Here is a 15,456-nt window from a genome sequence, read left to right as displayed (position 1 = left end):
TAAAATGTGCGATATGATGTGCGATACAAGCAGTCTTGCAGCGTGGTTACTTGTGCAAAGCAGGACAGACAGTTGTTCTCCAGTAAGGGAAATTGTATTTATTATATATTTGTGTGTTTGTTTGTATATATATATGTAAAAAAAAATAAAATAAAAAAATATATATATATATATAAATATATATATATATATATATATATATATATATATATATATATATATATATATATATATATATATATATATATATATATATATATATATATATATATATATATATATATTATACACATATATATACACATATATTTATACATATATATGATATAACATAAATAAATATATATGTGATATACAATAAATAATTATATAAGTATATAAATATAGATAAATAATAAATATATATTCATATATAATATGAATATTACTAAATAAATAAATCCATCCATCCATCCATTTTCTGCCGCTTGTCTCTATCTCAGCTGCATTCGGGCGGAAGGTGGCGTACACCCTGGACAAGTCGCCACCTCATCGCAGGGCTAACTAACTAAATAAATACATATAATAAAAATAAAAATAAAAATCTAAATAATATTATATATTTATATAAAAAATAAATTAATTACAAAACCCAAAACCAGTGAAGATGGCACGTTGTGTAAATGGTAAATAAAAACCAAATACAATGATTTGCAAATCATTTCAAACTTATATTCAATTGAATTTGATTGATTGATTGAGACTTTTATTAGTAGATTGCACAGTACAGTACATATTCTGTACAATTGACCACTAAATGGTAACACCCGAATACGTTTTTCAACTTGTTTAAGTCGGGGTCCACGTTAATCAATTCATGGTACAAATATATACTATCAGCATAATACAGTCATCACACAAGTTAATCATCAGAGTATGTACATTGAATTATTTACATTATTTACAATCCTAGGGGTGGGATGTGGAGGGGGCGGTTTAGGTTTGGTTGATATCAGCACTTCAGTCATCAACAATAATATCATCTGAGAAATGGACATTGGAACAGTGTAGGTCTGACTTGGTAGGATATGTACAGCGAGCAGTGAACATAATGAGCTCAGAAAGCAGAGGAACAAGTATAAACATTTGATTATTTACATTTGCTTACCGGTAATTGCAATCCGGGGAGGTGGGATGTGGTGGGGGGAGGGGGTTAGGCGAGGGTTGTAGCTGCCTGGAGGTGTTCTTTTAGTGCGGTTTTGAAGGAGGGTAGAGATGCCCTTTCTTTTATACCTGTTGGGAGTGCATTCCATGTTGGTGTGGCATAGAAGGAGAATGAGTTAAGACCTTTGTTAGATCGGAATCTGGGTTTAACGTGGTTAGTGGAGCTGGTGTTGTGGTTATGCCGGTCATTTACGTTATGGAAGTAGTTTGACATGTACTTCGGTATCAGGGAGGTGTAGCGGATTTTATAGACTAGCCTCAGTGCAAGTTGTTTTACTCTGTCTTCCACCCTGAGCCAGCCCACTTTGGAGAAGTGGGTAGGAGTGAGGTGTGATCTGGGGTGGAGGTCTAGAAGTAATCTGACTAGCTTGTCCTGGGATGTTTGCAGTCTTGATTTGAGGGTTGTGGATGTGCTGGCGTTCCAGGAGGTGCATGCGTAATCGAAAAAGGGTTGAATGAGAGTTCCCGCTAGAACAGTGGTTCTTAACCTGGGTTCGATCGAACCCTCGGGGTTCAGTGAGTCGGGCTCAGGGGTTCGGCGGAGGACAAGACACACCCGACTCATCGTGTGAATAAAAACTTCTCCCTATCGGCGTATTACGGATACGGCAACAGCAGAAGTCACACTGATTTGCAGGTGTGTAATTTGTTGTGCGTTTATGCACTGTGTTGGTTTTGTTTGTTTGTGTGTGAATGGGTAAATGTGGAAGTAGTGTCAAAGCGCTTTGAGTACCTTGAAGGTAGAAAAGCGCTATACAAGTACAACCCATTTGTTCTTTGAACAAGGTGATGTTCATGCACGGTTCATTTTGTGCACCAGTAATAAAACATGGTAACACTCTAGTATGGCGAACATATTCAGCAGTGGCCTAGTGGTTAGAGTGTCCGCCCTGAGATCGGTAGGTTGCGAGTCATACCAAAGACTATAAAAATGGGACCCATTACCTCCCTGCTTGGCACTCAGCATCAAGGGTTGGAATTGGGGGTTAAATCACCAAAAAGGACTCCCGGGCGCGGCCACCGTTGCTGCTCACTGCTCCCCTCACTTCCCAGGGGGTGATCAAGGGTGATGGGTCAAATACAGAGAATAAATTCGCCACACCTTGTATGTGTGTGACAATCATTGGTACTTTAACTTTAACTTTAACCATTAATTAGTTGCTTATTAACATGCAAATTAGTAACATATTGGCTCTTAACTAGTCATTATTAAGTACTTATTAATGCCTTATTCGGCATGGCCTTATTATAACCCTAACCCTCTAACCCTGGCCCTAACCCTCTAACCCTAACCCTAACCAAATAACTCTAAATTAAGTCTTTGTTACTTAGAATATGTTCCCCATAGTAAAGTGTTACCAAAAACATATAACTTTGTCTTGAATATGAAAAAAAAACAAATTTTATTTTTCACTAAAGAAGGGTTCGGTGAATGCTCATATGAAACTGGTGGGGTTCGGTACCTCCAACAAGGTTAAGAACCACTGCGCTAGAATCTTCATGGTGCTTTTGTTGACCAGAGAGGAGATTCTGTAGCGAAATCTTGTTTGTTGGTTGACCTTTTTGATTACCTTGGTTGCCATTTTATCACAGGAAAGATTAGCCTCTAGAATGGAACCTCGGTAGGTGACCTCATCTTTCCTGGTGATAACAATGTCACCCACTTTTATAGTGAAGTCACTGACTTTCTTAAGGTTGATGTGGGACCCAAATAGGATGGATTCCGTTTTACCCAAGTGTATGGATAGCTTGTTGTCAGCGAACCAGGTGCAAATACTACAGAGTTCAGCACTGAGGATTTTTTCCACCTGTGACTTGTCCTTGTCTGATACCAGCAGGGCCGAGTCATCCGCGAACAGGAACAATTCACAGTCGCATGCTGATGACATGTCATTTACGTATATTAGGAACAGTAAAGGCCCTAATATACTGCCTAGGGCAGGGGTCGGCAACCCGCGGCTCCGGAGCCGCATGCGGCTCTTTGATCACTCTGATGCGGCTCAGCAGCTTACTTGCTGTACCCCCCAATGTACCCGTGTAATTTCCGGATTTCATTGCCTCTCGCAGAAAACGTCCGGGATTATTATTCACCGATTTTCACCCTTACAGCTATAACAAGGTCGTGCCATGATTGTACAACATTTGGCGCCCTCTACATTCTGTATCAACAGCGTACCAGTTCAACACTTGTTATGCGCTATACGTCTTCTGCTTGCACACGTATATGACAGCAAGGCATACTTGCTCAACAGCCACACAGGTTACACTGACGGTGACTATATAACACAACTTTAACACTCTTACTAATAATGCGCCACACTTTGAACCAAAACCAAACAAGAATGACAAACACATTTCGGGAGAACATCTGCACCTTAACACAACATAAACACAACAGAACAAACACCCAGAATCCCATGCAGCCCTGACTCTTCCGGGCTACATTATACACCCCTGCTACCACCAAACCCCGCCCCCACCCCAACCCTGCTCCCTCACACATCAACCCCCCCCCCCCCCCCCCCCTTCTCTCTGTGCGTCGGTTGAGGTGGGCGGGGTTTGGTAGCGGTGGTGTATAATGTATCCCGGAAGAGTTAGGGCTGCATGGGATTCTGGGTATTTGTCCTGTTGTGTTTATGTTGTGTTACGGTGCAGATGTTCTCCCGAAATGTGTTTGTCATTCTTGTTTGGTGTGGGTTCACAGTGTGGCGCATTATTAGTAAGAGTGTTAAAGTTTTTTTTATACCGCCACCGTCAGTGTAGCCTGTGTGGTTGTTGATCAAGTATGCCTTGCTGTCACCTACGTGAGCAAGCTGAAACCTCAAACAACGTGTGGCCGATCAGGCACGCTGATTGTAGTGGGTATTATATGCTGTACCATCATGGCACGCATGACGCTGACAAGTGCCATTCATTTTGAACCCGTGTGACGCACCAGCTTACAAATTCCTTATAAGGTGTGGGCAGCGTGTCTGAGATCCTTGGTTTATACATAGCACAAAGCAAAAAAAAAAACTTTGTATGCAGTGTTATTTCATTTAAAAATTTCAAAAAAATTTTGCGGCTCCCATTGTTTTCTATAATTTGTGAAACTGGTCAAAATGGCTCTTTGACTGGTAAAGGTTGCCGACCCCTGGACTAGGGGACTCCACAGCTTACTGAGGGGGGGGGGGCACACGGTGCCGTTCATCTCTACCACCTGTTTCCTCCCCTCCAAGTACAAACCCTGTTTCCATATGAGTTGGGAAATTGTGTTAGATGTAAATATAAATGAAATATAATGATTTGCAAATCATTTTCAACCCATACTCAGTTGAATATGCTACAAAGACAACATATTTGATGTTCAAACTGATAAACTTTTTTTTGCAAATAATCATTAACTTTAGAATTTGATGCCAGCAACACGTGACAAAGAAGTTGGGAAAGGTGGCAATACATACTAATAAAGTTGAGGAATGCTCATCAAACACTTATTTGGAACATCCCACAGGTGAACAGGCAAATTGGGAACAGGTGGGTGCCATGATTGGGTATAAAAGTAGATTCCATGAAATGCTCAGTCATTCACAAACAAGGATGGGGCGAGGGTCACCACTTTGTCAACAAATGCGTGAGCAAATTGTTGAACAGTTTAAGAAAAACCTTTCTCAACCAGCTATTGCAAGGAATTTAGGGATTTCACCATCTACGGTCCGTAATATCATCAAAGGCTTCAGAGAATCTGGAGAAATCACTGCACGTAAGCAGCTAAGCCCGTGACCTTCGATCCCTCAGGCTGTACTGCATCAACAAGCGACATCAGTGTGTAAAGGATATCACCACATGGGCTCAGGAACACTTCAGAAACCCTACAGTTGGTCGCTACATATGTAAGTGCAAGTTAAAACTCTCCTATGCAAGGCGGAAATCGTTTATCAACAACACCCAGAGACGCCGTAGGCTTCGCTGAGCCTGAGCTCATCTAAGATGGACTGATACAAAGTGGAGTGTTCTGTGGTCTGACAAGTCCACATTTCAAATTGTTTTTGGAAACTGTGGACGCCGTGTCCTCCGGACCAAAGAGGAAAAGAACCATCCGGATTGTTATAGGCGCAAAGTTGAAAAGCCAGCATGTGTGATGGTATGGGGGTGTAATAGTGCCCAAGACATGGGTAACTTACACATCTGTGAAGGCGCCATTAATGCTGAAAGGTACATACAGGTTTTGGAGCAACATATGTTGCCATCCAAGCAACGTTATCATGGACGCCCCTGCTTATTTCAGCAAGACAATGCCAAGCCACGTGTTACATCAACGTGGCTTCATAGTAAAAGAGTGCGGGTACTAGACTGGCCTGCCTGTAGTCCAGACCTGTCTCCCATTGAAAATGTGTGGCGCATTATGAAGCCTAAAATACCACAACGGAGACCCCCGGACTGTTGAACAACTTAAGCTGTACATCAAGCAAGAATGGGAAAGAATTCCACCTGAGAAGCTTAAAAAATGTGTCTCCTCAGTTCCCAAACATTTACTGAGTGTTGTTAAAAGGAAAGGCCATGTAACACAGTGGTGAACATGCCCTTTCCCAACTACTTTGACACGTGTTGCAGCGATGAAATTCTAAGTTAATTATTATTTGCAAAAAGGAAAATAAAGTTTATGAGTTTGAACATCAAATATCTTGTCTTTGTAGTGCATTCAATTGAATATGGGTTGAAAAGGATTTGCAAATCATTGTATTCCATTTATATTTACATCTAACACAATTTCCCAACTCATATGGAAATGGGGTTTGTAAGATTGTATCCAGCTCGATGAGGTTTTATCAAATCCGATTGCTCTGAGCTTATCCAACAGTATAGCGTGGTTAACTGTGTCAAAGGCCTTCTGAAGGTCCAGCATGACCATGCCGCAGTATTTGCCCGCGTCCACCTCATGTTTGATGTGGTCGGTCAGATAGAGAAGGCATGTGTCAGTGGAGTGGTTAGTTCTGAAGCCGGATTGGAATTTGTACATTTGTTTTTTTAGTGGCAAGGTAACCATCGACCTGTTCATAAACTATTTTTTCCATTACTTTCGAAATGGAACTGAGAATAGAAACAGGTCGGTAGTTACCAGGTTCTAATTTGCTTCCTTTTTTAAAAAGGGGAGTTACTCGTGCTATCTTGAAATCTTTTGGTACTTGGCCTTGTTTAATTGAGAGGTTTATTATGTGTGTGATGATTGGGGCAATGGTGGAGGCAGAGTCTCTGAGGAATCTGGAGGGGATATTGTCAAGGCCGGTGGCCTTGTCAATTTTTTGAGCACCTGAGACCATTTCTAATTTGAAATCGTTGCAAAGACAAGATATATAATGTTACAACTGGTAAAATTTGTTATTTTTTGCAAATATTACCTCATTTAGAATTTGATGCCTGCAACATGTTTCAAAAAAGCTGGCACAATTGGCAAAAAAGACTGAGAAAGTTGAGGAATGCTCATCAAACACTTATTTGGAACATTCCGCAAGTGAACAGGCTAATTGGGAACAGGTGGGTGCCATGATTGGGTATGAAAGCAGTTTCCATGAAATGCTCAGTCATTCACAAACAAGGATGGGGAGAGGGTCACCACTTTGTGAACAAATGCGTGAGCAAATTGTCAAAGAGTTTAAGAACAACATTTCTCAACGAGCAATTGTAAGGAATTTAGGGACTTTTGATCCCTCAGGGGATACTGCATCAAAAACTAACATCAGTGTGTAAAGGATATCACCACATGGGCTCAGGAACACTTCAGAAAACCCCTGTCAGTAACTACAGTTGGTCGCTACATCTGTAAGTGCAAGTTAAAACTCTACTATGCAAAGCCAAAGCCATGTATCAACAACACACAGAAACGCTTTGCTGGGCCCAAACTCATCTAAGATGGACTGATGCGAAGTGGAAAAGTGTTCTGAGGTCTGACGAATCCACATTTCAAATTGTTTTTGGAAACTGTTGACGTCATGTCCTCTGGACCAAAAAGGAAAAGAACCATCCCTGTTCTAGCTGCAAAGTTCAAAAGCCAGCATCTGTGATGGTATGGGGGTGTATTAGTGCCCAAGACAAGGGTAACTTACACATATGTGAAAGCACCAGTAATGCTGAAAGGTACATACAAGTTTTGGAGCAACATATGTTGCCATCCAAGCAACGTTATCATGGACGCCCCTGCTTATTTCAGCAAGACAATGCCAAGCCACGTGTTACATCAACGTGGCTTCATAGTAAAAGAGTGCGGGTAATACACTGGCCTGCCTGTAGTCCAGACCTGTCTCCCATTGAAATTGTGTGGCCCAATATGAAGCCTAAAATACCACAACGGAGACCACGGACTGTTGAACAACTTAAGCTGTACATCAAGCAAGAATGGGAAAGAATTCCACCTGAAAAGCTTCAAAAATGTGTCTCTTCAGTTCCCAAACGTTTACTGAGTGTTGTTAAAAGGAAAGGCCATGTAACAGTGGTGAACATGCCCCTTTGACAACTTTTGTTCCAATTTGTTGCTGCAATTAAAATTCTAAGTTAATGATTAATTGAAAAAAAAAAGAAGTTTCTCAGTTGGAACATTAAACATCTTGTCTTTGCAGTCTATTTAATTGAATACAAGTTGAAAAGGATTTGCAAATCATTGTATTCTGTTTTTATTTATGAATTACACAATGTTTCACTGGTTTTGGGAGTTTGTATATACATAATATATACATACACATTATACATACATACATACATATATAAAGTATATATATATATATATATATATATATATATATATATATATATATATATATATATTTTTTTTTTTTTTTTTTTGTCAAGTCATTCAAAAAATTTAAACATGTTAGGCTACTAGGAGCTAGCAGCTACACAGCAGCTAAGCACACAAGCTAGAGATAGGTAATAATCATTGAACAATAAAACGTGACCTTTGTCAATATAAACAAGTGTCAAATAATTACAGTTGCATATTACTTACACGTACAGTCTCCAAGGCAGAAGCATATTATGAGTTACGCAGTAACAAACGTGTCCGCATCATTCAACTCAGCGCGTCATGAAATATTAAAAACAATTACCACTGTACTTCAACTTAAGGACAGCATCAGTCCGTTCCAGACGGTTAATAATAAATAGGTTAGTGTTTTGTCTGTTTGACCTTTTCTAACATTCCACACTACTAAATAAAACAAGTAGGTGTCAGGTATCAGATCAGTATCGGTATCAGCCTTCACACAAAGCTCCAATATTGGTATCGTCACAGTAAAGTCTGCTTTTGCCGGGTTTTCCTTTATTTAACCCCTCTCATGTTTGACAAATATTATTTTATGACTTAAAAGTGAGTTTTTGGAAAACCTGTTGACTTGTTCTGGTCATTGGATGAACAGGAAGTGGCGTGCAGTACGGGGAACATCACCTGCTAATGTTTGACTCACCACAAACTCCCCAGGAATGCTGTGGGCCGCCTCCTTGTCCTCGGTCTCTCGTCTCCTCAGCCGAGTCAGCAAGGTCCTCAGAGCGGCGGCCTGCTGCTGTGGGTCCATGGCTGGGTGCTGTGGGTCCAGACCGGGTCAGCAGCTCTCATGTCACCCTGGTGTCGGAGCGTGTCGCGACGATCAACGTCGAGGAAGTCTGGTGAGTAAAGGAGGAAGTTCTCAACTTCTGTGGGTCCTAAAGTCACTCGGCGCAGGCACGGAAGGAAGTGTTGACGTAATGACTCACAGGTCTACACCAGGGGTGTGCAGACCAAGGGCCGCACACTGAAAACTCCAAGCATGCAGCGATCATTTTGATATTTTGTCATTTTCAAAACCAATACAATATCTAGGGCTCCGCTCAAGTTTGGAAGGGTCTCAGTTATAAAAAAGTAAAAAAATAAGCCATATATAATTTTTTTTGTTTATTCTTTATTTATTCAACACTTAAATCTTGAGATCAACTTTAGGTCTATTTGTCGATTTTTTTTCTTTAAGCCCTTTTTGTCAGATCTCTGTTTTTTATGGCATAAAGACAAAATATGCAATATTTTCCCCAAAATATTTCAAAGTGATAAAATATCGGAGTCTTAAATAGGTCAAAAATGCATAACAACATTGGTTTTAATTCATTATTGTATAAAAAAAATTAAAAATTCAACAGGACCCCACTCATAAAAGTGTTAAAAATAAGTCATACATTTTTTTTTCCACTTAATGCTTAAATTGTTCATTCAAATTCAGATCTATCTGTCAATTTTACATTTTTATTAATTTTTATAGGGTTTTTTGTTTGTTTTATTGCCTTTTATTAAAGAAAACTGTTTTTTTTTTAATATGGCAAACACAAAATATGCAATATTTTTCCTCTAAAATATTTTCAAATGGAATAAATCTCGAGATCAACTTTAGGTCTATTTGTCGATATTACGTTTTTTTTTTCTTTAAGCCCTTTTTATCAAATTTGTTTTTTTATGGCAAAAACACAATATATGCAATATTTTCCCAAAAATATTTTAAAGTGGAATATTTGATTAAATAATTGGAGCCTTAAATAGCTCGAAAGTTCATAACAACATTGGTTTTGATTCATTATTATTTTTCGTGCTATGACAGTTTAAAAGAATGAAAAACTTAGAAATTTTGGGGAATCCGACGGGGCCCCACTTATAAATGTGTTAAAAATAGGCCATAATTTTTTTTTTACTTAATGCTTAAATTTTTTATTCAAATTCAGATGTATCTGTCAATAATAAATTTTTTATTAATTTTTATAGGGTAATTTCTTTGTTTTATGGCCTTTTATTAAAGAAAACTGTTTTTTTTTTTAATATGGCAAACACAAAATATGCAATATTTTTCCTCAAAAATATTTTCAAGTGGAATAAATCTCGAGATCAACTTTAGGTCTATTTGTCGATATTACGTTTTTAAGGTATGTTTTTATTCCGGTTCACCGTGCGTGACTGCTCGCTGACTGCTCGCTGTTTCAAAAAAGCGAAGTATCGTTCTATTTGTGTGCTTTTAAATTGTTCTGCAGCTTTCTTTATTACTTTCTCAACATATTTAGTAGTACTATTTAACTTGCAAATCACCCGATCTCTGTCTCTCCACCCCTCCCGCAGCTAGCTAGCAGCTAGCTGCTAAGCTAACGAAGCTAGCGCGGAGAAAGGCGTCGCCGGGCGCCGGTCAGAAGGAGTCTACTCCTGCACACCGTGACCAGGACTTCTCGGAAGACAGCAGGAACTTCACTCGGTGACAGAAAACACCGTGAGTATGGCTTCCTGCGCGTCTTGCACCTTACTCACGGAGAGGCTGGCTCTGCTAGAGGGCCGTGTCCGCCAGTTAGAGCAGAGTAATCTCGTAACTTTAGATGTTGCGGACACATCTGCTAGCGTTAGCTGTAGCGAGCTAACTAGCCCAGCCTGTAGCAGTCCTAAGCGGCCTACAAGCTACGGTGTACCGGTTGAGACGCATAATAGATTTAGCTCTTTAGCTAGTCCTACACCCCAGTCTACCGGGCACCACACCTTAGTCATAGGGGACTCCATCACCCGAAACATAAAGCTTAGCAAACCAGCCACAATTAAGTGCATCCCGGGGGCCCGAGCACCTGACATTGAGGCTAATCTTAGGGAGCTAACTCGCAACAGGCCTAGTAAACACATACGACAGGCTAATCGCACCACTAGTTATGCGAATATAGTTGTACGCGTTGGCTCCAATGACACTAGAATGAGACAGTCAGAGATTACAAAGAGAAACATAGCCAGGACTTGTGATCTCGCTAGAAAGATGTCCAGGCATCGAGTAATTGTCTCTGGCCCCCTGCCTGCGAGAGGCAATGATGAGAGGTATAGCAGATTAGTCTCGCTTAACAAGTGGCTGGCTAGCTTCTGTAGACAACAGGGACTAACGTTTATTGATAATTGGCCCTCTTTCTGGGGCAAACCAGGCTTGCTGATGAGGGACGGCCTTCACCCTAACCAGGAAGGCGCCATCATCCTGTCTAAGAATATAGACTACTGTTTAAGTCACATTTGACTAACTACACTAGAGCAAGCCCGGCCACAGGCAATTACAGAGCCTGCTAGTCCGGGTGAGGAGTCAGTTAAGCTAGAACTAGCCAGCACCAGGCTGGATAATTCCTGTACGCATAGCAATTTTCTTAGAATAACACACAACTCACATAATGTGTTTTCTGTTGTGAATGTGTCCGGGGTAGATATGCATTCTACTGAGGTGGCAAATCATGATGCGTTCAGTCGATCGCAGCATCAAGCAAACAATCTGAAAATTCCCGTCGTATCAATCCCTAGATATGGTCGAAACTATTTAAAGTACACTACGTATAATAAACGCAACATTATTAATATTTCTACTACGGATAATTTAAACAAAAACTCGTCAAAACAGCCCAATACTCATAATATGGGCTTTTTAAACATAAGATCATTGTCTCCCAAAACGTTATTAGTTAATGAGGTCATTAGAGACAACAATCTTAACGTCATTGGTCTTAGCGAAACCTGGCTCAAACCAGACGAATCTTTTGCGCTAAATGAGGCATCTCCTCCTAACTATACGAATGCGCATATTGCCCGTCCCCTTAAAAGGGGTGGGGGGGTCGCACTAATATACAATGAAAACTTTAACCTTACCCCTAACCTAAATAATAAATACAAATCGTTTGAGGTGCTTACTATGAGGTCTGTCGCACCGCTGCCTCTCGATATGGCTGTTATCTACCGCCCCCCAGGGCCCTACTCGGACTTTATTAATGAATTCTCAGAGTTCGTTGCTGATCTAGTGACGCACGCAGACAATATAATCATAATGGGGGACTTTAATATCCATATGAATACCCCATCGGACCCTCAGTGCGTGGCGCTCCAGACTATAATTGATAGCTGTGGTCTTACACAAATAATAAATGAACCTACGCATCGCAACGGCAATACGATAGATCTAGTGCTGGTCAGGGGTGTCACCACCTCCAAAGTTATGGTACTCCCGTATACTAAAGTAATGTCCGATCATTACCTTATAAAATTCGAAGTTCTGACTCATTGTCAACAAACTAATAATAATAATAACTGCTATAGCAGCCGCAACATTAATGCCGCCACAACGATGACTCTTGCTGACCTACTGCCTTCGGTAATGGCACCATTCCCAAATTATGTCGGCTCTATTGATAACCTCACTAACAACTTTGACAATGCCCTGCGCAAAACCATTGATAGTATAGCACCGCTAAAACAAAAAAGGGCCCCTAAAAGGCGCACCCCATGGTTTACAGAGGAAACCAGAGCTCATAAATTATCATGTAGAAAGTTGGAACGCAAATGGCGCGCGACCAAGCTTGAGGTTTTCCATCAAGCATGGAGTGATAGTTTAATATCGTATAAACGCATGCTTACCTTAGCTAAAGCTAAATATTACTCAAATCTCATCCGCCTCAACAAAAACGACCCTAAATTTTTGTTTAGTACAGTAGCATCGCTAACCCAACAAGGGACTCCTCCCAATAGCTCCACCCACTCGGCAGATGACTTTATGAATTTCTTTAATAAGAAAATTGAACTCATTAGAAAGGAGATTAAAGACAACGCATCCCAGCTACAACTGGGTTCTATGAACACAGATACAACTGTATCTACGACGGATACTGCAATACAAAATAGTCTCTCTCTTTTTGATGAAATAACATTAGAGGAACTATTACAGCGTGTAAGTGGGATAAAACAAACAACATGTTTACTTGACCCACTTCCTGGGAAACTTATCAAGGAGCTTTTTGTATTATTAGGTCCATCAGTGCTAAATATTATAAACTTATCACTTTCCTCTGGCACTGTTCCCCTAGCATTCAAGAAAGCGGTTATTCATCCTCTGCTCAAAAGACCTAACCTTGATCCTGACCTCATGGTAAACTACCGACCGGTGTCCCACCTTCCCTTTATTTAGAAAATCCTCGAAAAAATTGTCGCACAGCAGTTAAATGAACACTTAGTGTCTAACAATCTCTGTGAACCTTTTCAATCCGGTTTCAGGGCAAATCACTCTACGGAGACAGCCCTCGCAAAAATGACTAATGATCTACTGCTAACGATGGATTCTGATGCGTCATCTATGTTGCTGCTTCTTGATCTTAGCGTTGCTTTCGATACCGTCGATCATAATATTTTATTAGAGCGTATCAAAACACGTATTGGTATGTCAGACTTAGCTTTGTCGTGGTTTAACTCTTATCTTACTGACAGGATGCAATGCGTCTCCCATAATAATGTGACCTCGGACTATGTTAAGGTAACGTGCGGAGTTCCTCAGGGTTCGGTTCTTGGCCCTGCACTCCTTAGTATTTACATGCTGCCGCTAGGCGACATCATACGCAAATACGGTGTTAGCTTTCATTGCTATGCTGATGACACCCAACTCTACATGCCCCTAAAGCTGACCAACACGCCGGATTGTAGTCAGCTGGAGGCGTGTCTTAATGAAATTAAACAATGGATGTCCGCTAACTTCTTGCAACTCAACGCCAAGAAAACGGAAATGCTGATTATCGGTCCTGCTAAACACCGACATTTATTTAATAATACCACCTTAACATTTGACAACCAAACAATTACACAAGGCGAATCAGTAAAGAATCTGGGTATTATCTTCGACCCAACTCTCTCGTTTGAGTCACACATTAAGAGTGTTACTAAAACGGCCTTCTTTCATCTCCGTAATATCGCTAAAATTCGTTCTATTTTATCCACTAGCGACGCTGAGATCATTATTCATGCGTTCGTTACGTCTCGTCTCGACTACTGTAACGTATTATTTTCGGGTCTCCCTATGTCTAGCATTAAAAAATTACAGTTGGTACAAAATGCGGCTGCTAGACTTTTGACAAGAACAAGAAAGTTTGATCATATTACGCCTATACTGGCTCACCTGCACTGGCTTCCTGTGCACTTAAGAAGTGACTTTAAGGTTTTACTACTTACGTATAAAATACTACACGGTCTAGCTCCGTCCTATCTTGTCCATTGCATTGTACCATATGTCCCGGCAAGAAATCTGCGTTCAAAGAACTCCGGCTTATTAGTGATTCCCAGAGCCCAAAAAAAGTCTGCGGGCTATAGAGCGTTTTCTATTCGGGCTCCAGTACTATGGAATGCCCTCCCGGTAACAATTAGAGATGCTACCTCAGTAGAAGCATTTAAGTCCCATCTTAAAACTCATTTGTATACTCTAGCCTTTAAATAGCCCCCCTGTTAGACCAGTTGATCTGCCGTTTCTTTTCTTTTCTCCTCTGCTCCCCTTTTCCTTGAGGGGGGGGGGGCACAGGTCCGGTGGCCATGGATGAAGTGCTGGCTGTCCAGAGTCGGGACCCGGGGTGGACCGCTCGCCTGTGCATCGGCTGGGAACATCTCTACGCTGCTGACCCGTCTCCGCTCGGGATGGTGTCCTGCTGGCCCCACTATGGACTGGACTCTTACTATTATGTTGGATCCACTATGGACTGGACTCTCACAATATTATGTCAGACCCACTCGACATCCATTGCTTTCGGTCTCCCCTAGAGGGGGGGGGTTACCCACATATGCAGTCCTCTCCAAGGTTTCACATCGACGTCCCACTGGGGTGAGTTTTTCCTTGCCCGTATGTGGGCTTTGTACCGAGGATGTCGTTGTGGCTTGTGCAGCCCTTTGAGACACTTGTGATTTAGGGCTATATAAATAAAGATTGATTGATTGATTGATTTTTTCTTTAAGCCCTTTTTGTCAAATTAGTTTGACAATATATGCAATATTCTCCCAAAAATATTTTAAAGTGGAATATTTGATTAAATAATTGGAGCCTTAAATAGCTCGAAAGTTCATAACAACATTGGTTTTGATTCATTATTATTTTTTGTGCTATGACAGTTTAAAAGAATGAAAAACTTTGAAATTTTCGGGGATCCAACGGGACCCCACTCATAAAAGTGTTAAAAATAAGCCATACATTTTTTTTTTTTACTTAACGCTTACATTTTTCATTCAAATTCAGATCCATCTGTCAATAATCATTTTTTAAATTAATTTTTAAAGGGTTTTTTGTTTGTTTTATGGCCTTTTATTAAAGAAAACTGTTTTTTTTAAATATGGCAAACACAAAATATGCAATATTTTTCCTCAAACATATTTTCAAGTGGAATAAATCTCGAGATCAACTTTAGGTCTATTTGTCGATGTTACGTTTTTTTTTTCTTTAAGCCCTTTTTGTCAAATTTGTTTTT

The 15,456-nt window shown here is 40.4% G+C and overlaps 2 protein-coding genes across 4 annotated transcripts in view; one reads left to right on the top strand and one right to left on the bottom strand.

Annotated features, from left to right (window-relative positions):
• The window catches only part of LOC133612380 (membrane cofactor protein-like), a 114,913-nt gene that overhangs the window by 16,787 nt on the left and 82,670 nt on the right, over positions 1 to 15,456 (top strand). Inside the window, exon 5 of the mRNA XM_061969751.2 lies at positions 8,654 to 8,838. Within this exon, the coding sequence (XP_061825735.2) occupies positions 8,654 to 8,838 (185 nt within the window). The remainder of the gene's footprint in view (positions 1 to 8,653; positions 8,839 to 15,456) is intronic.
• Positions 1 to 15,456, bottom strand: part of ptpn22 (protein tyrosine phosphatase non-receptor type 22) — a 58,660-nt gene that overhangs the window by 37,332 nt on the left and 5,872 nt on the right. For all 3 annotated transcript variants that reach the window (XM_061923383.2, XM_061923388.2, XM_061923394.2), the window contains exon 2: positions 8,640 to 8,835. In XM_061923383.2, the coding sequence (XP_061779367.2) occupies positions 8,640 to 8,747 (108 nt within the window). In that variant the 5' untranslated portion in view covers positions 8,748 to 8,835. The remainder of the gene's footprint in view (positions 1 to 8,639; positions 8,836 to 15,456) is intronic.

This window comes from Nerophis lumbriciformis, linkage group LG01 (assembly GCF_033978685.3).
Source record: "Nerophis lumbriciformis linkage group LG01, RoL_Nlum_v2.1, whole genome shotgun sequence".
Taxonomy (NCBI): Eukaryota; Metazoa; Chordata; class Actinopteri; order Syngnathiformes; family Syngnathidae; genus Nerophis; species Nerophis lumbriciformis.
This window is presented reverse-complemented; position numbering and strand designations above follow the sequence as displayed.